The sequence below is a fragment of the Lithobates pipiens genome, unplaced genomic scaffold (assembly GCF_037356315.1).
Source record: "Lithobates pipiens isolate NorthernLeopardFrog02 unplaced genomic scaffold, aLitPip1_a1.2 Scaffold_18, whole genome shotgun sequence".
NCBI classification, from domain to species: domain Eukaryota; kingdom Metazoa; phylum Chordata; class Amphibia; order Anura; family Ranidae; genus Lithobates; species Lithobates pipiens.
The window spans coordinates 344,358,133-344,382,571 of record NW_027507758.1 but is presented as its reverse complement, the minus strand read 5'-3'; the positions used below and the strand labels follow the sequence as shown (position 1 = coordinate 344,382,571).

General features: G+C 40.9%; 1 protein-coding gene across 8 annotated transcripts in view; it reads left to right on the top strand.

Moving 5' to 3' along the window:
* The window catches only part of FAM135A (family with sequence similarity 135 member A), a 177,707-nt gene that overhangs the window by 146,170 nt on the left and 7,098 nt on the right, over window positions 1-24,439 (top strand). For all 8 annotated transcript variants that reach the window (XM_077487410.1, XM_077487412.1, XM_077487405.1 and 5 more), the window contains 6 exons: window positions 561-2,892; window positions 6,535-6,695; window positions 8,172-8,263; window positions 8,756-8,853; window positions 17,481-17,632; window positions 23,146-23,256. In XM_077487410.1, the coding sequence (XP_077343536.1) occupies window positions 561-2,892; window positions 6,535-6,695; window positions 8,172-8,263; window positions 8,756-8,853; window positions 17,481-17,632; window positions 23,146-23,256 (2,946 nt within the window). The remainder of the gene's footprint in view (window positions 1-560; window positions 2,893-6,534; window positions 6,696-8,171; window positions 8,264-8,755; window positions 8,854-17,480; window positions 17,633-23,145; window positions 23,257-24,439) is intronic.

The window sequence follows — 24,439 nt, the reverse complement described above, 5'->3', positions numbered from 1 at the left end:
ATAAACAATGCAGCTACTTGTTTTCTCCACTTTTTTAAATATAAGGAGCTGATGAATTAAAATTGAAAGAAACTGGCAATCAGGTGTTGCTAATTTTTAGTCTGAGAGATTTGCTATAGAATGTGCTTTAATTTAGCTTTCATGCTTGTTATACTAGAGGAAGGGTCCTAACGGATCCAAAACTGCTGTTATTTTTTATGAATTTTTTACTTGCCTAATAAATATAAAAGGTTCTGCAGATCGAACTTTTTTTTTATTTTTATTTTTTTTATTTTTTACTATATATTAGAGTTTGGGTGATCTCCACTATCTGCTTTGCACCTCAATGATCGTTTTACTTGTTGCTTTTTGTTTCTTCCATGCTTTATAAATCACTATTGTATTTTCTACATGTCATGTAATTAAGACCCACACATCATAGATAATTTTAGCAGTAAATCTAATAGTATTACCGATTTTAATTCTTTGTTTTATACTGTTATGTCAAATGGACTAGACAGTTTTTTTTATTTTATTTTTATTTGTGCTATTAATATTAATAGCCTTCCTTGATATTGCAGATTTGGATGGACCTTGGTTGGGTGTTCAGAACTTGCAAAGATCAGAATCTAGCAAACCTGAGAAACTTGATAATGAGGAGGGATACGTTTGTGCTCCTAGTAGCCCAGAACTAAAACTCAGAGCAGAAGGTGTCTCTGCTTCATCTTGGTGTACTGAAAGTGAAAAGCCTCTTACAAAGACCAAAAAAAATGACGATGATAATAAATCTAAAACAAAAGTAAATAAACTTATGAGGACAATGAAAACTGATAATCCCAAAAAGATAGTAAAGCAGAATTCTAAGGATTCTGTGGTTTTAGTAAGCTACAAATGTTTAAAAGCTGCTACAGCCGAGGCTATGTCTAAATCGTTTGAAGGCAGGCCTTCACATTGCCACAAAGATGGACATAACCTTCATCCAGGGTTTCTAGCAAGTGACACAAAGTCATCTGGATTGCAAGCTTGGCAAAAGCGACATAACTCTCTCCCATCTACAACCGTGACAACTAGGCCACCGTCTACAAGTAGTGACAGTACTGACAGAAGCCACAGCAGTGCTGGTGATTCTGGCAATTTAGCATCTTTTTCCACTTCCAATAATTCTGGTACACTTGGTACACAAGCAGGTATTGGATGTACATATGTGGATAATGTGTTACCTGGAATAGAGAAGTGCCACTCTGGACACTCCACAGTACCCTCTGGTCTGAGGACAATAGAGGTTAAGCCAAGTAACAAAAACTCATATGAAGGGGAAAAAGTAACTGTTATTTTTAGCTCTAAGTCAGAGGGTGCTAAGACTATGGCCTTTAAGGACAGCATACAGGGGCAGGACTTATCTGCTTTAACCGGGTCTTCAACTCCATCACTGGAGCCAGATTCTGTATTTGACAAAGAGGTTGCACTGGAAAGTAATCTAAAACTTCCTGGAAATGAGGATCTTCTGACCAGGCCTAAAAACAACCAACTACATAGTGGCAGTAGAGAGGTCCACATTATAGTAAGTGGAGATACAATAAAGTTGCCTGATCTCAGCATCACCTGTGCATCTTCAAGATTTTCTGATTCTGGTGTGGAAAGTGAACCCAGCTCTTTTGCAACCCATCCAAATCCAGAACTCTGCTTGGAAAATGTGACTGAGCATGATCCTGTGTCAAATGACAAGGTATTTTCACCTCTTTTGCTAAAACCGGAATCCAACTTGAAAGCCACCATTGAAAGTCACTGCACCGAAAGCACAAGTGCTTTGAGTGAAATCCAGTCATCCTTGACATCCATAAACTCTTTACCGTCTGATGATGATGAACTGTCCCCAGATGAAAGTTCTAAGATTTCTGTTGTTCCTGAGGGCCAGATGAAGGACAGTAAAACTGTCTTGGACTTGGGTGCAGTTGAATTGCCAAACTTTGATTCCACAAAATCCAACATTCTCCTACAGCCTCAAAGTGTTGTGTTTTCTGACAAAGAAAATGTACCTGTCCATTCCTCTCTTTCAAATATCAGAGAACTTTTTCAGTTTGCTATTTCTGATGAGGAAACTCCAAACGAATTTAAGAGTATTCCTGTACCCCCTGCTGGCTCCATAACCACTTTTAGAGAACCCCCAACTTCAGAAACACTTTATCATGCCTCTCAAATTGCACTTGATCCTGAAGTTATTGTTGTGGGAGAGCAGTCAGTGGTATCTGGCTCAGTTATTATGGATGAGGAAGTTTTCCTGCAAAACGTCAAAGAGAAATACAGTGACGTGGAACCAAAACTATCAAACCAAGACATGTCTAAAGCTGGGAGTAAAAGTCCTTCTGCTGCTATACTTTCTTCCGCCAACAGCACTGACATTGTCAAGCAAGGTTTAGTAGAAAATTATTTTGGCTCTCAAAGTAGCACTGATATTTCTGACATTAGCCCTGCAGAGGATTTTAAGCATGCCAGTCCTGCCAAGGAGACTGTAAAGTTGCAGCCAGTTGGCCCATTGTTGCAGGAGGATGAGGGTGAGGATGATGAGGAACAAGATGAAGAAATGATTGAGAATGGCTACTATGAAGAGACAGATGGCCCATTATACAAATCTGAGGACCCTGAATGTGAAGTTATCCATGATTCCGCACATGACAAGTGTTTAAGGTCTGAGAGGATTGGTTCTGAATATTTAAAAGATTCACTGAACATGCCCGGTGTTTGTTCAACCAGTTGTCTATCTTTTTCTTATACATTGAAAGACTCCCCTCGAGGAACTGTTTTTACTTCGAGGCACGCACTTGACACTGTAACAAAACAACCAGGAGGTGCAATGTTTGGATCATGCTCATCTCTTGCTTGGTATGAAAGTTCTCCAAAGCCTTTAATGCTAGCGTGAGTACCATTTTATTTATCTCAATATTTTTTAATTTTACAATGCAGTGTAAGGACTAAAAACTGAAATGCTACATTTAAAAAAAAAATACAAGACTGCCAAAATAAATGCTTTAAATGGGTACAAACTGATTATTTTAAGTAAACCTGTAGTGATAAAAACATAGTAAACCAAACATCCACAGCCCACCTTAATCCCTGGTCTTCCTCAAACGCCTTACGCACAAAAAGTAAAAGCATGGGCACACCACTACTACTACATGGTGTCAAAGTCTCAGTTGACCTATCATGAGTTTTGGTTATTGCTACATGGGATGCAAGGAGGATGTGACTGTGCTCTGATTTCAGGGTGCTCCTGAGAGCTGATCTATAAGAGGAGAGGCTTGTAATGGTATAGTATGTTTATAGTTTTTACATTTCAGCTGAAGTCCTACATATTTTTTTTAACAATACAGGTTCCCCTAAAACATCAGTTTTTGGTTAAAAAAATGATATTTTTTACTTCTTTCTGGATTCTTTTAACTCTAATGAACTCCTGCAGTCAGATATTTGAACCTTAGCTCCGTCCATTGGGCTTGTTGCATTTTTAACTTTATTTTACTAAATGTTGTTGCCAGAATAATTATCACTGAAATATTGCAGCAGGTTTGGTTTGCTACAAGACATTTTGGTAGAAAAGTAATAGCAGTCCTAATGGCTCAGTTATGGTCAGGAGGTAAGTGCTTTAGCCTAGGTTCACATTGCTGTGGGTTAGAAATCGTGCAAGTTCAGCTGAACTCACAGATTTGGGCAGCACAGTGGTGTAGTGGTTAGCACTCACCTAGCAGTAAAAAGGGTTGCTGGTTCAAATCCCAACCACGACACTACCTGTCTGGAGTTTGCATGTTCTCCCTGTGCCTGCGTGGGTTTCCTCCGGGTACTCCGGTTTCCTCCCACACTCCAAAGACATGCAGGTAGGTTAATTGGCTTCGGTCCAAAATTGGCCATAGTATATGAATGGGGACCTTGGATTGTGGGCTCCTTGAGGGTAGGGACCAATGTGAGTGTGCGATGTACAGGGATAGGGACAATTGTAGACACTCACTCAGGTTAAACTGGATGGACTGGTGTCTTTATTCAACCTTACTAACTATGTAACTATGGTCAGGAGGTAAGTGCTTTAGCCTAGGTTCACATTGCTGTGGGTTAGAAATTGTACAAGTTCAGCTGAACTCACAGATTTCAACCGGCAATGCAGTCCGACTTTGGGGGCGATTTGACAGACATCTGTGCGTGTTCCTGCCCAGATGTCTATACAAATCGCACCCTGAAGTCTCCAAAAGTAGTACAGGAACTACTTCTGGGAATCAGTGTGGTGCCACACCGATTTGGACAATGCCATTGCCAGCAATAGCATGTTGAATCTCATGCCAAATCGGACAAATGTGAACCTAGGCTTAAGCAGAGAAGTAGGGGATTGTGTTAGCGGTTAGCTTTTGGGTAGTTTTGCTTAGTTGTAGGTGTTTGGATATAATTATTTCCGTGCTCAAATGAACTGAAAACACAATTTAATTCCTTTTTAATATTAATAGCAAACTCGCCTATCCATACATGTCTCCATGCTTAATTTTGTTGAAAAATCACTTTGAAAAACACCCCTCTTAGCACATCTAGTTGTGGCCATCTTGAGTAAGGGCAGATGATTCAAGTATAAATGAAAAATCCAATCAGCGCACACACATACAGATTAAATAAACGATTGCAAGCTGAACACCCAAAGGAGAAAAACACAACACCTCAATGAAACAATACAAAATTAAATGGTGCAGCGCAAATAAAGTCCAAAGATGGTCGCGTAGTAATATGTAGCAATATGTAGTATTATGTAGGAAAGAACAGTAAGGCCACCACGTGGTGAGGACAATCTTCTCTTCAAAGTGACATATCCTTCCACCAGTAAAATATACTCTTACCAACTGAGATGGACCACTGAGTAATCAGATGGTCAAATTGGCAGAATCCCACATGCGATATATGCAGGTCAGACAGCAACATTTCCCAGAAATAGACAGGAAGGCCTCAGGTGATAGTCTTCAAAACCCTCAGTCCATAATAATAACACAAGTGTACTGACTTCACACATAAATTCATGTGAATCCAACACTTTTGTTATTCTGAAGAAATCCCTGCGTGTTTGTTTGTGTCCATTTGCAGAAGCATGGTTGGATTTACATGAATTTGTGTGAATTTATGTGTGAAGTCAGTACACCCGAGTTTTATTACTATTATTACAGACTGAGGGTTTTGAAGACTATCACCTGAGGCCTTCCTGTCTATATTTGGGAAACGTTGCTGTCTGTCCTGCATATATATATATATCACATGTGGGATTCTGCCTATTTGAACATCTGATTAATCAGTGGTCCATCTCAGTCGGTAAGAGTATATTTTACTGGTGGAAGGATATGTCACTTTGAAGAGAAGATTGTCCTCACCACGTGGTGGCCTTACTGTTCTTTCCTACACAATACTACATATTACTATGTGACCATCTTTGGACTTTATTTGTGCTGCATCATTTAATTTTGTATTAGATGATTCAAGTAGCATTGACTTCTGGAATCCATCTGCTCTTATGTCAGGCATACAGACAGGAGGGTGTGCGTATCCGAAAAAGTCTGTCCTCCCCTCCTTCCAATGAAAGAGAAACATGCCCATTAAGACCTCCTGGGTGTATGACAACATTTTGGCCTAAACCAGGAAGCAGCTGAAACAATTCAAGGAAAAAAGTAAATATTGTATATCTTCCTATCTACAATATTTACTAATGCTAGCAGCATAAGGATTTACAATGGTTAAAGTGGTTGTTAAGCCACTCTAACCTGTATACACCATCAGCACTGCCTCCTATTGTAGTATCCCCCTCTGTGTGTGATTTATAAAACGAAATGCTGCAAATACCTAATTTCACTGCCGAGATTGCGATCACATGACTGGCCAGCCTTCTTCTTTCCTGCTCTGAGAGATGTAGCGGGCGGGGCTTAGATTCTCCTGCGGATGGGAGGAGGAGAGAGCTGGCTGGTCATGTGATCACAATCTTGGCTGTGAAATTAGGTATTTACAGCATTTATATTCATTCATCATTCACAGAGGGGGACACTGCAATAGGAGGCAGTGCTGATGGTGTATACAGCTTAGTGTTATAAGAGCAGCGGGGGGGGGGGGGGAGGAGGACACTGGAGCAGAGAGGAGATCAGATATCAGGCTGCTGATGACAGAGGCACGTAAACTGACCACGGTGTCTGGTTTCAGCAGCCATGATGCACCATGGTCAGTTTACAGAGGGATGGGAAGAAACTGGCAGGAGTGGCCAGTTTTAGTTCCACTGTAAATATAATATAGTGTGTATTTGTGTCAAATACATATTAAGTAGAAATTATTTTTTGTATGGAGAAATAATTAATGTGCAATCTTTTGTCCTATGATCCCACACAATGTACTGCATGCAGCAAGACTTAAAGATAGGAAGTTGAGATACCTGTCAGGAAGATCTTGAGTGAACTAAGTGTTTGTGCCAATTTACATATCTTAGTTTGAAGAAATTGCACCATACTGTTATATTTGCCCATATTTTTATTATATTTTATTGTATGTTTGTTGTAGGTTCCTTCAGGCCAAAGAAGAATTAAAGCAATTAAAACTCCCTGGGTTTTTGTATAGTGATGTGCCTCAGTTGGCTTCCACAGGTCCATACTTCAGTGTGGAGGAAGACGACAGTTCTGAAGAGGGGATCCATCTGATTGTGTGTGTTCATGGGCTAGATGGTAAATATGACATAAATGTCAAGGATGTGTTGAAGTAAAATTAGACCACCACAAATTTTTCTCTATTGGGCCCCAGGGGCTTTTAGTTATAATGTGCCTAGTATGCACATGTACTTCGTGGGTGTGTTCTACTTCCTTCTTCTTTCTTCTTCTTTCTTTTCTTTTATTCTCTTTTCTTCTTTCTGTTTTTTTTGTTTCAGGTTTAATTCCATTTTATGTGAAAAAATTAATAGATTGATACTTGAATATCGGTCACTGGTATCTAAAGAGAAATGTTTCATGATTTTTTAGAGCAATCGTGAAGTAAGGATGAGGAATGGTATGTTTATTAACTTATATAGCACCATCATCATTGTAAAGCATCAGGGTGTCACTACCCAGTATGGTTCCACATGATTTGATGGCCAGAAGAAACTATTTGGAGAGAAGATCAAGTCATATAGGAAAACCAAGCACTTTTGACTGTCTAAAACATCTATGGTTACTTCAGGTTAAGTAGCAGATGGAGAAGATAAAAAATGACAAGCAGAGTTCATGCAAGATGACCCATCTGAAAGACAGTTTGAAAATAAAAAGATAACATGTCCTTAAATGATTATACTTTTAGTACAGTTTTTTAATTTTAAATTATGTCCACAATCCACATTGATCTCGGCAGTGGGCTTTTTGGGTGCTGCACAGGCACTTCTCGAACAGTATCCCCGTTCATTCCTGTGGTAAGGCCGTTGACACCATCAATCGTCTACCAGGAGAGCCTGTGCATCTCCCAGTGGCCCCACAAGAAAGATCTGTGGACAGGTAAGTGGCATAACTAGGAGGGGTGGGTGTGGCATTTTAAGAATATTTTTTATTTATGTATTGTAGTGCACATTTTAGTTAATAGTGCACTTGTTTATAAGCAAAAAGTGAAATACATTTAAAAAATAAAATAAAAAAATAACTGTACTAAAGGAAAATAAATTAGATGAATAACATTTAAAAGGCAGATACTGTACATTTCTTTCCTAGTTGGCTTTTGGTACATATGTTTAACTTATTCATATGTTTAGCATATCCCTGGTGAATGACATGCATTCTTTATACGTCATGCAAAAGGTAATTAATCTGTGAAAAACCTTGAGATCTTAGTTGTATGTATTTAGGGATTTCCCTATCACTCACAAAAAAAGGTCCTGAATCTCATAGAAGGATTAACACCAGACCTCAGATAGTTGGATATTAAAATGTTAGGCAGCTCATCAATTTATAATAAGTAAAAGGCAACCAGTTTTACATTATTCCTCTTCAAGTATGTTACAACATTGTTACAGTTGTTACAAATGTCTTTACGTCTGGAAAACCAACAGGCAAACAATCTGTTTGTTTTTTTAATTGTAAAAGGAAATACACAGTGTTATATAGTAATGTGTAGCAAACATATACAGTATCTTTTTTATTAATTTTTTTTTTTTTTTTGTACTGTCTTGTCTTGTGTAGGCAATAGTGCTGACCTCCGCTTGGTAAGAACATACATAGAACTTGGACTACCTGGAGGGCGAAAAGACTTCCTTATGTCAGAGAGGAATCAGGTGTGAAAGAAACATACATTTAACATGTTAGTGAATACTACCATCACCCCTTTTAAAGGGGATATTTTCTGTACAGGTTGCAATTTCCTAGGTTTTGGGAGAACATAAAGTGCACGCTAGTATCAGGCATGCAAGCCACAATTTTGGAAATTCATGGTTTCCTTGCTCCAAATTACAGAGCCATATTTTAGCATAACGTATTAATCAAAAGTAATATTTCACCAACCAATAATTGCTGTTCTCAACCAGCCCTTACATTTTGTTTATCGCTAATGTAGGCTGTGTGGCAATTTTGTGAAACTTGTTCATAATGGTATACCTGAAATATGTAAACAGAGATTACCGAGCAATTAAATGTGCTAATAATACAAAAATAAATATATTACATGTACCAGTAGCATACAATATGCTTATTTAATGAAGAAACAGACTGAACATATAATTTCTTTTCTAAAAAAAACTATTAAAATATCTTCTGATTTTATTCCCCAGAATGATACATTTGCTGACTTTGATTCAATGACAGATCGTCTTCTGGATGAAATTATACAGTATATTCAAATCTACAGTCTGGCTATTTCAAGGATCAGGTAAGAGTCATGCCTTTGGGGATTGGTCAAGACAATAGTTATAAAATAATTGCTGAAGCATATTTTAATAGATATAATGTGCATGTTATCAAATGGTATATAAATGTTTTCAAAGGTTTGCTATACTCTTAAAATATTACATCTTTCAATATATCCTGGGATCTCAAGCAGTTCTGCAAGTATAACCTGTTACCTCCTTGTTTTCCTTTTGGCTTTGCTTTCCTTGTGTTTTATCTGTTTTCCCAAGCATAGGGCAGAGTAAATATTGTATCCTAATCATACTGTACAGGTCACAGGACTGGTATTCATAGAGCAGTTTTTCTCATCCTTTTCTTGTCAAGGCACCCCTGACAATTATGCATAGTCTCCGGGCACACCAGTCATAAATGTAAAAAAATGTAAATGTTACCATTCATGGCAAACCTGAGCCTGGGATGATACGTAAAACCTCTCTATTCTAGCAGGAATGGATGAGAGGCGGACCCGGAGCTCCTGGTCCACAAATCTTAGACTTACCTCATACACATTACAATCTGAACATACAATCTCTGTACAAGCAAATATAGGGCTACCAAATTTATGCAATATGAGGACCTACCTAATCTATCCAATCAATCTTTATCCAGTCAGGCAGGCTCTATCTTTTACATACTTGTTGGTAGATCTAAAGGAGATTGTATACAGATTGTAATGTGTGCAGTGAACATAAAGCATTAGTCTTTAAAGTGAATATGGACAAGTAGTTACATTGTCTCTGAAACAAAAATGCTTGATTCGCCTGCCTTAGTTGGGGCAAATTTTAAACATTTTGCCATGGCATCCCTGGGCACCTTAGAAAGCACCCCTGTTGAGAGAGGCTGTCATAGATCATGTGTTATTTTTCGCTACCTTTAGGTGATTGGACACTGGCAAAAACTTTTGCTTGCAGTACCCCTAGAGCTTACCCATATATCCCCACCCACTCTATGGGGCTCCAGGTTTTTTCTAGTAGTGTTAGCTGATTAACCTGTTCTCCTCTTGGAGAACATTTTTTTGTTTGTTTTTAAACCATTAAAAACTATCTGAATCATTTATCATTAACGGTATGTATATCTGTAATATATCAATATCTAGCACTTTCCATATTGATTGGCTTTGGGACAGTACCTGGACCCCATTACATGGGGGTCAGCCTGTCATGTTTGTTTCGCCACTAGATTCTGTGTTAGGTGCTCACCTTGGCATGAAATGCAATGTGTGAAGCTAGCGGCATGGTGATAGACAGGTTGGGGGCTGTGGTCCCTTTCTATATGTCCCAGACAATGAAGACCCCTCCCAAGGGTATACCCAATGTAATGGGTAAAGCCCAGTGTCACGGATAAGGTAAAACAGGTTCTCCCTGTTCCATCCTGCTTAACAGCAGCAGAGCTGTTGAAAACCATCTCCTAAAGGAAAGGAGTATGTAATTTCAGGTATTTCCACTTTATTCAGAGCAAGGAAATCCAACCCCCACAAAATGTACTTTGCATGGTGCAAGAACATTATCCTTGTCTCTAGGGAATACTCGAATCACCTGTATTTTGGGTTTTCAGTTGCAGTTTGGGTCTTGACCAGCGTCTGGCCCCAGGCCCCTCAAGAGACAAGTTTCTGCCTTATATATATCCTTTTTTCAGAAAACCCTTGCTTTGCAATCCCTTATCAAAGTTTTTCTACAGGAAGTTGCTCATATAATTAACTCAATTTGAATTGGATCTTCCCCTTGGTGTCCTCTGCTCTTCAGAAACCTATTGGAGACATTCCATTGGAAAACTTTACCATTAGGTTACCATTTTGTTTGCCATCACATCTGTTAGTCATGTTTCTGAGTTAGCAGCTCTATCCTAAAAAAAGGCTTTTCTTATTTTGCAGAAGAAAATGGTGGTTAGAAACCAAACCTTTCCCTCTGCCTCAGGTTATCTTTCTTTTTTTCCACCTATGAGGACATCATCCTTCCTTCCCTCTGTCCTGCCACAAAACATGACGAGGACATTTACCGTTACATTGTCTGTCTTATAAAAGGAGGCCAGGCTGCCAAGCCCTAATCCCTGACAGCTTTAATCACATTCAGAGGCCCTTTTTGTTCTTCCAGGGAATCCTCATAGAAGACACCCTAATCTGTGATCCACCATTGCCAGGTGGATTGGACAACTAATTTCCGAGGCCTACGCACTTAGGGGAAAAAGTCCATTGCACCAGGGCTGTTGGTGTATCCTGGGCTTTTTAGCATCAAACATCTGTAGCTCAGAATTGCAACATTGCTACCTGATGCTCAATTCACAAATTTTACAAATTATACCAGGTGGACATTCAGCCTGGGTTCATACTATTGCGATGCTGGAACCAGCGGAATTCCCTTGCGGTTCCTGCATCGTACCTCCCTCTCAGGCAGTTCACACTGCCCTCTGCAAACTGCTGCAGGTGTCAATACAAAGTTAATGACACCCTCAGATCAGTTTGCAGATCACAGTGCGAACTGTGAATTCGGATAAGAATTGAATCGCGGCGATCCGATTCTAGTACAGGGGAAAAAAAGTTTCCTGCGCCTTTTTCGTATGAATCCAATGTGAGTTCCTCCATACAACTGTATGGCTGAATTCGCATTGCACAAAGATCACATGTGATCTGCACAGCAATGCGGTGCGAATCACATGCAATGTCTGTGTTCACAATAGTGTGAACCCAGGCTGAGACTGATAACAGCTTGAAGGGCCATGTGGCCACAGCCCTTATCTGAGTGTTTTATTTGGGTTTTTTAAACCCTTGGTTTGCTATGTTGTTGCCCACCCCTCAGTTTATTATTTGGGCATACCCAATGTTCTATGAATTGATTCCGGTGTCCTGTACGGTACCATTTTAGATAAAAGGAATTGTAACCTACCTGTAGATTTCATATCTTGGAGAACAGAACAGGACACAGGTCCTTCCCTCTGAGTTTTGGTCATCTCCTTATTACTTGCTAGAAACTGAAGCCTCAAATAATGGGCATGGTTCAATGGCACTAGCGGTTGGCCCTAGCAAAAGTTTTTGCCTGTGTCCAATCACGTGAAGGTAGCAGCATAGAATGGTCTAGAATACCAGTCCTTTACTTGTACTCCCAACATGAGGAATTTACTGGTAAGTCAAAATTCCTATTTCTGTTTACATTAAACTTTTATGTATATATTCTATAACTGCAGACTAATAGTCTGAATAAAGAAGGCATCTGCTGCACATACAGTGGATATAAAAAGTCTACACACCCCTGTTAAAATGTCAGTTTTTTGTGATTTAAAAAATTGAGATGAAGATAAATAATTTCAGAAGTTTTCCCACCTTTTAATGTGACCTATAAACTGTATAACTGGCATGAAAAACAAACTGAAATCTTTTAAGGGGGGGGGGGGTAGAAATAAAAAACTCAAATAATGTGGTTGCATAAGTTTGCACACCCTCTTATAACTGAGGATGTAGCTGTGTTCCTAATTAAATAATCACATTCAAACTCATGTTAAATAGCAGTCAGCACACACCTGCCATCATTTAAAGGGCCACTGAATAACCCCAAATAAAGTTCAGCTGTTCTAGTTGGACTTTCCTGACATTTTCTTAGTCACATCCTACAGAAAAAGCCACGGTCCCCAGAATGCTTCCAGAGCATCAGAGGGATCTCATTGTTAAAAGGTATCAGTCAGGGTACAAAAGAATTTCCAAGGCATTAGATATACCATGGAACACAGTGACGACTGTCATCATCCAGTGGAGAAAATATGGTACAACAGCGACATTACCAAGAACTGGATGTCCCTCCAAAATTGATGAAAAGACAAGAAGAAAACTGGTCAGGGAGGCTGCCAAGAGGCCTACAGCAACATTAAAGGAGCTGCAGGAATATCTGGAAAGTACTGGCCGTGTGGTGTATGTGACAACAATCTCCCGTATTCTTCATATGTCTGGGTTATGGGGTAGAGTGGCAAGATGGAAGCCTTTTCTTATGAAGAAAAACATCCAAGCCCGGATACATTTTTGCAAAAAGACATTGAAGTTTCCCAAAAGCATGTGGGAAAATGTGTTAACCACTTCAGGACCGCCGTATTGCCAATGTACGTCAGCACAATGGCACAGGCAGGCATAATCACGTACATCTACGTGATTGCCTTCCAGCGGGTGGGGGGTCCGATCGGACCCCCTCCCGCTGGTTACGGCGGTCCGATTCGGTCCAGGAGCGCTCCGTGATGAGGGGATGGCCGTTGGTTTTCGGCCACCCCCTCTGGATCGCTCCTGGCCAATGAGAAGCTTCCTCCCCTGTGTATTGTTTACACAGGAAGGAGGAAGTGATGTCATTCTCCTCGGGGCGGTCTTTTTGACCGGACTACGAGGAGAAGAGTAAAAGTAAGTGTGCACCAACACTACACTGACATGTAGGTACACACAGGCACACAAACCCCCCCCCGATCCCCCCCCCGATCGCCCCCCGCTCCCCCCCCTCCCCCCCCAGTCACAGTGTCACTGATTGCATTGATCATTTCTTTACTGATCAATGCATTCAGTGTCAGTTGTGACAGTAAAAACTGTCAGGACAGTTAGTGTTAGGTCCAGGGTAGCCCCCTATCACCCCCCAATAAAGATTTAACCCCCTGATTGCCCCTAGAGTTAACCCTTTCACCCCCTTTTGCCAGTGTCACTAAGCGATCATTTTTCTGATCGCTGCATGTGTCGCTAGGTAGCTAGTTATTTTTTTAGGTTCACCGCCAGGTTTTTATATCGCTAGGTACCCCGATATACTACCCAATAATGGGTTTAACCCCCTGATTGCCGCTAGTTAACCCTTTCACCCCCTTTTGCCAGTGTCACTAAGCAATCGTTTTTCTGATCGCTGCATTAGTGTCGCTACAGTCGCTAGGTAGCTAGTTATTTTTTTAGGTTCACCGCCAGGTTTTTATAGCGCTAGGTACCCCGATATACTACCCAATAATGGTTTTAACCCCCTGATTTCCGCTAGTTAACCCTTTCACCCCCTTTTGCCAGTGTCACTAAGCGATAATTTTTCTGAACGCTGCATCAGTGTCGCTAGTGTCGCTAGGTAGCTAGTTATTTTTTTAGGTTCACCGCCAGGTTTTTATAGCGCTAGGTACCCCGATATACTACCCAATAATGGTTTTAACCCCCTGATTGCTGCTAGTTAACCCTTTCACCCCCTTTCACTAGCGATCACAGTATAAGTGTCACTGGTGACGCTGGTTAGCCAGTTAGTTATTTAGGTTCCCCGTCAGGTTTTTATATAGCGCCAGGGACCCCCATATACTACCTAATAAAAATTTGAACCCCCTGATTGCTCCTAGTTAACCCTTTCACCACTGATCACCGTATAAGTGTTAAAGGTTTAACCCCCTGATCACCCGGCGGGTGATATCAATTAGGTTTTAGGGTCAGGGTCTGCGTCGCCCCAGGCAGCGCTAGGTTAGTGCCAGTACCGCTAACACCCACACGCAAAGCATACACCTCCCGTAGTGGTATAGAATCTGAACAGATCAATATCTGATCTGATCAGATCTATACTAGCGTCCCCAGCAGTTTAGGGTTCCAAAAAAACGCATTGTTAGCGGGATCAGCCCAAATACCTGCTGGCACCTGCGTTTTGCCCCTCTGCCCAGCCCACCCAAGTGCAGTATCGATCGATCACTGTCACTTACAAAACACTAAACACATAACTGCAGCGATCGCAGAGTCAGGCCTGATCCCTGCCATCGCTAACAGGTTTTTTGGTAGCATTTTATATTCAAATCCGGAAGGCAGTGCTTGGTTTTCGGGGTCCCGTACGTGGCTAGGCTCCCAAAAAGTCCCCCACATGTGGTATCCCCGTACTCGGGAGAAGCAGCAGAATTTATTTTGGGGTGTAATTTGACTTCTGCCCATAGCATGTGTGAGCAATATATCATTTAGTGACAACTTTGTGCAAAAAAAAAAAAAGTTTGTAATATTCCCGCAACTTTTGGCAAAATATAAAATATTTCATGGACTCAACATGCCTCTCAGTAAATAGCTTGGGGTGTCTACTTTCCAAAATGGGGTCATTTGGGGGGGTTTTGTGCTATTTTGGCATTTTATGGACTTCGAAACTGTGATAGGTAGTGAGGAGTTAAATCAAAAATTTGCACCCTTAGAAATCCTGAAGGTGGTGATTGGTTTTCGGGGTGCCGTGCGCGACTAGACTCCCAAAAAGTCCCACACATGTGGTATCCCCGTACTCAGGAGAAGCAGCAGAATGTATTTTGGGGTGTCATTTCACATATGCCCATAGCATGTGTGAGCAATATATCATTTAGTGACAACTTGGTGCAAAAAAAAAAAAGTTTGTAATATTCCCGCAACTTGTGGCAAAATATAAAATATTCCATGGACTCAACATGCCTCTCAGAAAATAGCTTGGGGTGTCTACTTTCCAAAATGGGGTCATTTTGGGGGGTTTTGTGCTATTTTGGCATTTTATGGCCTTCGAAACTGTGATAGGTAGTGAGGAGTTAAATCAAAAATTTGCACCCTTAGAAATCTTGAAGGTGGTGATTGGTTTTCGGGGTGCCGTGCGCGACTAGACTCCCAAAAAGTCCCACACATGTGGTATCCCCATACTCGGGAGAAGTAGCGGAATATATTTTGGGGTGCAATTCCACATATAACCATGGCATGTGTGAGCAATATATCATTTAGTGACAACTTTTTGTAAAAAAAAAATTTTTTTTTTTTTTTTGTCATTATTCAATCCCTTAGGACAAAAAAAATAAATATTCAATGGGCTCAACATACCCATCAGCAATTTCCTTGGGGTGTCTACTTTCTAAAATGGGGTCATTTGGGGGGGATTTGTACTGCCCTGCCATTTTAGCACCTCAAGAAATGAGATCTGCAGTCATAAATTAAAAGCTGTGTAAATTCCAGAAAATGTACTCTAGTTTGTAGACGCTATAACTTTTGCGCAAACCAAAAAATATACGCTTATTGACATTTTTTTTACTAAAGACATGTGGCTGAATAAATTTTGCCCTCAATGTATGACTAAAATTTAGTTTATTCGATTTTTCTTATAACAAAAAGAAGAAAATATCTTTTTTTTTCAAAATTTTCGCTCTTTTTCCATTTATATCGCAAAAAAAAAAAATCGCAGAGGCAATCAAATACCATCAAAAGAAAGCTCTATTTGTGGGAAGAAAAGGACGCAAATTTCGTTTGGGTGCAATATTGCATGACCGCGCAATTACCAGTTAAAGCAGCGCAGTGCGAAATTGCAAAAAGACCTCTGGTCCTTAAGGTATTTATTGGTCCGGAGCTGAAGTGGTTAAGGTACGATGAAACCAAGGTTGAACTTTTCTGGCCATGATTCCAAAAGATATATTTGGCGTAAATACAACACTGCACATCACCAAAAGAACGCCATACCCACAGTGAAGCATGGTGGTGGCAGCATCATGCTTTGGGGCTGTTTTTCTTCAGCTGGAACAGGGGCCTTAATCAAGGTAGAGGGAATTGTGAACACTTCCAAATGCCAGTCAATATTGGCACAAAACCTTCAGGCTTCTGCCAGAAAGCTGAACCCGAAGAGGAACTTCATCTTTCAGCATGACAACGACACAAAGCATACATCCAAATCAACAAAGGAATGGCTTCACCAGAAGAAGATTAAAGATTTAGAATGGCCCAGCCAGAGCCCAGACCTAAATCCCATTGAAAATCCATGGGGTGATCTGAAGAGGGCTGTGCACAGGAGATGCCCTCACAATCTGACAGAATTGCAAAGAAGAGTGGGCAAATATTGGGAAGTCAATATGTGCCATGCTGATCTGATAGGCTTATACTCCAAAAAACTGAGTGCTGTAATAAAATCAAAAGATGCTTCAACAAAGTATTAGTTTAAGGGTGTGCACACTTACGCAACCATATTATTTTTGTTTTTTATTTTTACTTCCCTCCACCTAAAAGATTTTGGTTTGTTCAACTGAGTTGTAAAGTTTATAGGTCACATTAAAGGTGGAAAAAGTTCTGGAATGATTTATCTTTGTCATTTTTTTAAATCACTGAAACCTGACATTTTAGCAGGGGTGTGTAGACTTTTTATATTCACTGTATATGTTTGATAATAAGCCTTAATGCTGCAGAGCCATAAATGATTATTTTCTTGCTGCAGCAAAAAAAATTTTTCTATTAACCTCCCGCTCAGGCTCTGCTACAGTGCACTTGTACTGACAGAAACAAAGAGCAGAATGAACAGTGAATATTCATCACCATGCTGCTGTTTTCATTTTTAAGTCAGAAGGTTATTGACTAAACTGGGCTGCTGCAGTTGAAGTCAAGGATCTGCCTAAGTTTTCTGACAGGGATGCCTGAATTAAAAGACTGGCTGCACAGTATTACTGATCCTTTGGTTGATCAGGTTTTTCTATATTAAACTGTGTGATTTGAGTATTTAAATGAAGTTCAGCTTAAAGTTGATCTTCTGTCATCATTCAGTGTTGTGCTTCTACACGTTTGCAATAATTTTTTTATGCGGATTGTCAAAGTACATGATTTGAGATTTGGTTGTAGCTGTATGCTAGAACCACTGGCAGCATATACAATTTAACATGCATGTTTTCTTTTAGTTTTATAGGACACTCATTGGGGAATTTAATTATACGATCAGTTATTTCACGGCCGAGGTTCAAATGTTATCTTGGCAAGCTGCACACTTTCCTTTCCTTATCTGGTCCACATCTAGGTACACTCTACAACAGCAGTGCTCTTGTCAACACAGGTAAGAAAAAAGGTTGTATACACACAATTAGCATCTTTCTTTTGCTTTTCATGCTATCCTGGCATGGTAGGAAAAAATTTAAGAAATTGAAATTTCACCTCAAACTAGAGTCTGTATTCCTTTTTTTACATTGAATAGCATTATGTAAACCCAGTACTTTGCTAAATGTTCACTGGGCTCATTTACTTGTTCCATGCTGATATTTCCATGGTTGTTGGCACCAGTAGACGTCCACTGATGCCTCCAGTCTCAGGAGTAAGCAACTTGAAAAGATAAACCAATACCTGGATATCATTATGGCTAATGCTAATGCTATATAGCTATAAATGTACACATCTGGGTGATCATAGCACAAATCTTTAGGGAAAGATCTTTGTGTTCAGGTAGTATCTGCATATCTGACGCCTCAAGTTCTATGAACTGTAGAAGTAGAGTTTTGCTTCCATGTTAGATTGTGGGAAAGCATAAAGAAAAAGAAGTTATACATTGCTCTGCATAAATGAGTACATCCCAACAGATTTGTCAGAAATCCTTTGCTTTCCTTTCAGAATCAACATTTTCTGTGGAACACATTTACTACAAAATACTCCCACAAATGTGGGCCATTGATTGCAACCAAGATTTGTTAATTTGCACACATAAAAAAGTATTTTTCCTAGCAAATTAATTTAAGACGTTGCTTGCAAAAATGAATACACCCCAATGAAAGTCGTAGGAGCAAAGATAAATTTTAGATGGCAAAATCCTAATTAACAAAAATTCAACTACAGGTGAGTGTAATTATTCATTAAACAGGTGTCCAGCAGACAGTTGATTATAAAAGGGCATTGCTTAAAGAAAACCCTTTCCCGTTTCATGTTGTCAGCAATGGCACCACGTGAAGAGAATTGTCACAAGGCCTGAGAGAAAATAACGTCTTTACACAAAGGTGAAGGCTACAAGAAGATTAGCAAAGATTTACTTATCAGTCAGAATACTGTAGGAAAAGAAAAGTTTATGATGGAACTGCAACCATCTCACAGAGATGTCCAAGCCGTCCACGGACGTTAACACCTCGACAGGAGAAGCGTTGAAGAAAATCACCATGCAAGTTCACTGCAGTTAGCTAAAGAAGTAGAAAGCCAAACTGAGGTGATTGTTTCCCGTGACACAATATGGCATACACTGCAGAGGATTGACATGCATGGGTGTCATCCATGAAGGAAGCCTTTCTTAAAGGCCCATGAACAAAAAAGCCAACTATAATTTGCCAGGGCCCATGCTGGAAAAAGAAGACAACTACTGGGACTTTGTACTCTTGATTGATGAGACCAAGATAAGTGTCTACAATGAAACATGGTGGTAGGAGTGTCCTCCTGTGGGGCTGCATGAGTGCTGCTGGTGTCAGGGAGCTGCATTTTGATGGTATCATGAATTTACAAATGTACTGCTCTATGTTGACAGAGAAGATGCTAGCATCACTCCGTGCCCTTGGTCGTTATGCACTTTTCCAACATGACAATGATCCAAAACACAAATCTAAGGCCACTGTTGCATTTCTGAAGAAGAACAGGGTGAAAGTGATTCAGTGACCAAGTATCCTGATATGAACCCAATCGAACGCCTATGGGGAATTCTGAAAAGTTGAGCATCACTCTCCACCCAGCATCCAGGCTCTAAAAGAGGTCGTTCTTGAAGAATGGAAAAAGATGTTGCAATATTTCATCAACTTGTTCATTTTATGCCTAGAAGACTTGGTGCTGCCCTTACAAATCATGCAGGTGATATAAAATACTAGATGTAGTAGTTTGTGTTGTGGGTGTATTCATTTTTGCATCAACTAATTTGAGTAAAGGTGAAGATTTTGTAATCCAAGTTATATTATTAACCTCATTTTCATGTAATGAACTAAACAAATGTTCTATGTATGTAAAAATTTTGGAGCTTGTTCTTGTGTTCATTGAGATGTTGATTAAAATATTTTTTTTGGGGAGGGGAGGGGGGGTACTCATTTATGCTGCACACTGTATGTATATATGTATATACAGTATCTCACAAAAGTGAGTACACCCCTCACATTTTTGTAAATATTTTATTAGATCATTTCATGTGACAACACTGAAGAAATTACACTTTGCTACAATAGATTGTAGTGAGTGTACAGCTTGTATAACAGTGTACATTTGCTGCCCCCTCAAAATAACTCAGCACACAGCCATGTCTAAACCACTGGCAACAAAAGTGAGTACACCCCTAAGTGAAAATGTCCAAATAGGGCCCAATTAGCCATTTCCCCTCCACGATGTCACGTGACTCATTAGTGTTACAAGTTCTCATGTGTAAATAGGGAGCAGGTGTGTTAAATTTGTTATCGCTCTCACTCTCTCATACTGGTCACTGGACGTTTAACATGGCAAACAACTATTTGAAGATCCGAAAAAAAGAATTGTTGCTCTACATAAAGATGGTCTAGGCTATAAGAAGGTTGCCAAGACCCTGATTCTGAGCTGCAGCACAGTGGCCAAGACCATACAGCAGTTTAACAGGACAGGTTCCACTCACAACAGGCCTCTCCATGGTCGAGTTGAGTGCACGTGCTCAGCGTCATATCCAGAGGTTGTCTTTGGGAAATAGACGTATGAGTGTTGCCAGCATTGCTGCAGAGTTTCAAGGGGTGGGGGCCAGCCTGTCAGTGCTCAGACCATACGCCTCACACTGCATCAAATTGGTCTGCATGGCTGTTGTCCCAGAAGGAAGCCTCTTCTAAAGATGATGCACAAGAATGCCCTCAAACAGTTTGCTGATGACAAGCAGACTAAGGACATGGATTACTGGAACCATGTCCTGTGGTCTGATGACCAAGATAAACTTATTTGGTTCAGATGGTGTCGAGCGTGTGTGACGGCAACCAGGTGAGGAGCACAAAGACAGGTTTGTCTTGCCTACAGTCAAGAATGGTGGTGGGAGTGTCATGGTCTGGGGCTGCATGAGTGCTGCTGGCACTGGGGGAGCTACAGTTCATTGAGGGAACCATGAATGCCAACATGTACTGTGATATACTGAAGCAGAGCATGATCTCCCCCCTTCGAAGACTGGGCCCCAGGGCAGTATTCCAACTTGATAACGACCCCAAACACACCTCCACTGCCTTGCTAAAGAAGCTGAGGGTAAAGGTGATGGACTGGCCAAGCATGTCTCAAGACCTAAACCCGATTGAGCATCTGTGGGGCATCATCATACGGAAGGTGGAGGAGTGCAAAGTCTCTAACATCCACCAGCCCTAGAGGACTGAAAGAGGACTCCAGTGGCAACCTGCGAAGCTCTGGTGAACTTCATGCCCAAGAAGGTTAAGGTATCGCTGGAAAATAATGGTGGCCACACAAAATATTGACACTTTGGGCCCAATGTGGACAGTTTCACTTAGGGGTGTACTCACTTTTGTTGCCAGCGGTTTAGACATTAATGGCTGTGTGTTGAGTTATTTTGAGGGGACAGCAAATTTACACTGTTAACCACTTTCAGACCGGACCATTTTGCTGGCTTAAGACCGGACCACTTTTTGCAATTCAGCACTGTGACGCTTTAACTGACAATTGCGCGGTCATGCGACGTGGCTCCCAAACAAAATTGACGTCCTTTTTTTCCCACAAATAGAGCTTTGTTTTGGTGGTATTTGATCACCCCTGCGGTTTTTATTTTTTGCGCTATAAACAAAAATAGAGCGACAATTTTGAAAAAATATTCATCATTTTTAACTTTTTGTTATAATAAATACGCCCCAAAAATATATAAAAAAACATTTTTTTCCTCAGTTTAGGCCGATACGTATTCTTCTACATATTTTTGGTAAAAAAAATAAGCAATTATTGATTGGTTTGCGCAAAAGTTATAGCGTTTACAAAATAGGGGATGGTTTTATGGCATTTTTATTAATAATTTTTTTTTTTTTACTAGTAATGGTGGCGATCAGCGTTTTTTATTGTGACTGCGACATTGTAGCGGACACATCGGACATTTTTTACACATTTTTGGGACAATTGTCATTTATACAGCAAGCAGTGCTATACAAATGCATTGATTCCTGTGTAAATGACACTGGCAGTGAAGGGGTTAAACAGGGGGTGGCAGTGTAGGGGTTAAGTGTTCCTAGGGGCGTGTTACTAACTGTTGGGGGCTAGGCTTTGTGTTAGTGAACACTGATCTTTGCTCCAATCACATGGAGCAGAGATCAGCGTCACTTATTGCTAGGCAGAACGGGGAGATGCTGTTTACAACGGTTATACAAGCTGTCCACTCACTACTTTACATTGTAGCAAAGTGTAATTTCTTCAGTGTTGTCACATGAAAAGATATAATAAAATATTTACAAAAATGTGAGGGGTGTACTCACTTTTGTGAGATGCTGTGTGTGTGTATATATATAATATGTGTGTTCACGTTATACCATTTAAAGCTTCTTTGATTTGGTCACAGCTGTTTTTTGCTGGACTGTTTGGTAATGTGAAAGCTGACTTTTTTTAGAAAAACCAACCTAATTACCGTATATACTCGAGTATAGGCCGACCCGAATATAAGCCGAGGTCCCCAATTTACCCCCAAAAAACTGGAAAAAATTATTGACTCGTGTATAAGCCGAGGGTGAGACATGCCTGTCCATCCCTGTGTGTCGTCCATCCCTGTGTGTGTCCATGCATCCGTGTGTGTCCATGCATCCGTGTGTGTGTGTGTGTGTGTCCATGCATCCGTGTGTGTGTGTGTGTGTCCATGCATCCGTGTGTGTGTGTGTCCATCCATCCCTGTGTGTGTGCATGCATCCGTGTGTGTGTGTGTGTGTGTGTGTCCATGCATCCGTGTGTGTCCATCCATCCCTGTGTGTGCATGCATCCGTGTGTGTGTGTGTGTGTGTGTGTGTGTGTGTGTGTGTGTCCGTGCAGCCTACCTGTGTCCAGCCTGCCTGTGTCCGTCCAGCCTGTGTCCGTCCCGGCCTGCGTCCCGTCCCGGCCTGCGTCCCGTCCCGGCCTGCGTCCCATCCCGGCCTGCGTCCCGGCCTGCGTCCCGTCCCGGCCTGCGTCCCGGCCCGTCCCGCAGCTCTTCGTCGGTGGCCATTCTAGGATTCAAAAGCCGCGCCTCCGTCGGTGATAGGCGGAACACTCAATTTCCCAGCAGTCAGTGGTCCGCCTATCATGGACGTCCGCTCATCCTCATACTACGGACGAGGATGAGAGGACGTCCGTGATAGGCGGAACACAGACTGCTGGGAAATTCAGTGTTCCGCCTATCACAGGCGAAGGCGGAGACGGAGGCGCGGCCTTTGAATCCTAGAATGGCCGCTGTCTGTCTGCTCGACACGCTGATCGGGCAGACAGACAGCGATGACTCGAGTATAAGCCGAGGGGGGCACTTTCAGCCTCAAAAAAGAGGCTGAAAATCTCGGCTTATACTCGAGTATATACGGTAAACAAATTCTAATTTCTGCATAGACCTTGCAACTGGCATGAAGTTTTTGGCACTGATGTATATTGTTTTTATTGCAGGCTTGTGGTTCATGCAGAAGTGGAAAAAATCTGGCTCATTATTACAGCTTACTTGTCGTGACCACTCAGATCCTCGACAAACCTTCCTGTACAAACTAAGCAAGAAACCAGGTATTTTTTGGTTGAAAAGAAGCTTCTTTTTTCTTTTAAATGGGCAAAAGTGCCTTTCTGAAACAAATTTGCTGTCGACCGTGTAAGACGTGTGCAGCGGCAAAAGGGTGGGCTTTAACTCCCACAGGCTGCATATATGTGTTACTAGACAGCTGATGCTTGTGTGCTGAGAGTTTGGTCTCTGTGTGCTCCCAGGACAGCAACCAAGCTGCCAAAGACAGTTCTTGGTCTTCACTAATGACTAGTAGCCAGCGGGGTCGGCTCTCAATCATGTGAGTATTTTTACAGCCAATCTCATTGGTCACATGATGGCCAATCCTTCCCATCCCATCACACATTCAGAATCTTTTTAAAGGGACGTGGGGCGGGAGGGCTTGAAACCCATTTGAACCTTCAGTTTATATTGGGTAATACTGTACATTCTGGGTGCATCAAAACAAAAGGTGTTCAAAGTCTTACAGCTCTTTTTTTTTTTTTTTTTAAATAAGACAGCCACAACCCGTCGACTGCCAGCAACTGCAGAGTGGGACCTTTGCTCTCTGTGTAAAATCTGCATCCTCATTGCAAAGGTTTGACACGCTCCCTGCTTTTTTAGATTTCTGCAATCAAATCTGATTGGTGATCTATGGCTTTCACTCATCTTGGGGGTGTGTTGGACATCTGCAGAAACACTACTGTTTCCACACAGACAGCAAGGGTCAAACTCTGCTTCGAGCTGGCAAGACACATACCATACTTTTTATAAACAGTCTGTAGCTGATTTTTATTTATTTATTTTTTAAGAAAAAAGCTGTAGGACATCACATACCCTTTGATTTTGATGCACCTGAAATATATTTAGCTGATTTCAACTAAAGTTCAATTGGAATTGACCTCCATATTTTATTTATTATTTTAGCTAGGAGCCTGACATCAGCGCTAAGTCCTACCATCTCCCATTTCTGTATACAATGAGTTGAAACCCTAATGGTCACCGATTATCTTAATGGAGAGAGAGAAGTCAGATGGTGTGGCTTAGCACTGAGGTTGGGAAAGTACAGCTAAGTAATAAACTTAAAAGTAAAGGTAAGCTTGTTCAGTTGAGGGTCTCTTGTCCAAAATATAGAAGGCCGAGAGTGCGAAGATGTGGGGCGGAACTCTATCCCTAATTCAACAATGTATGTAAAGTAAATCTGCCCATGGG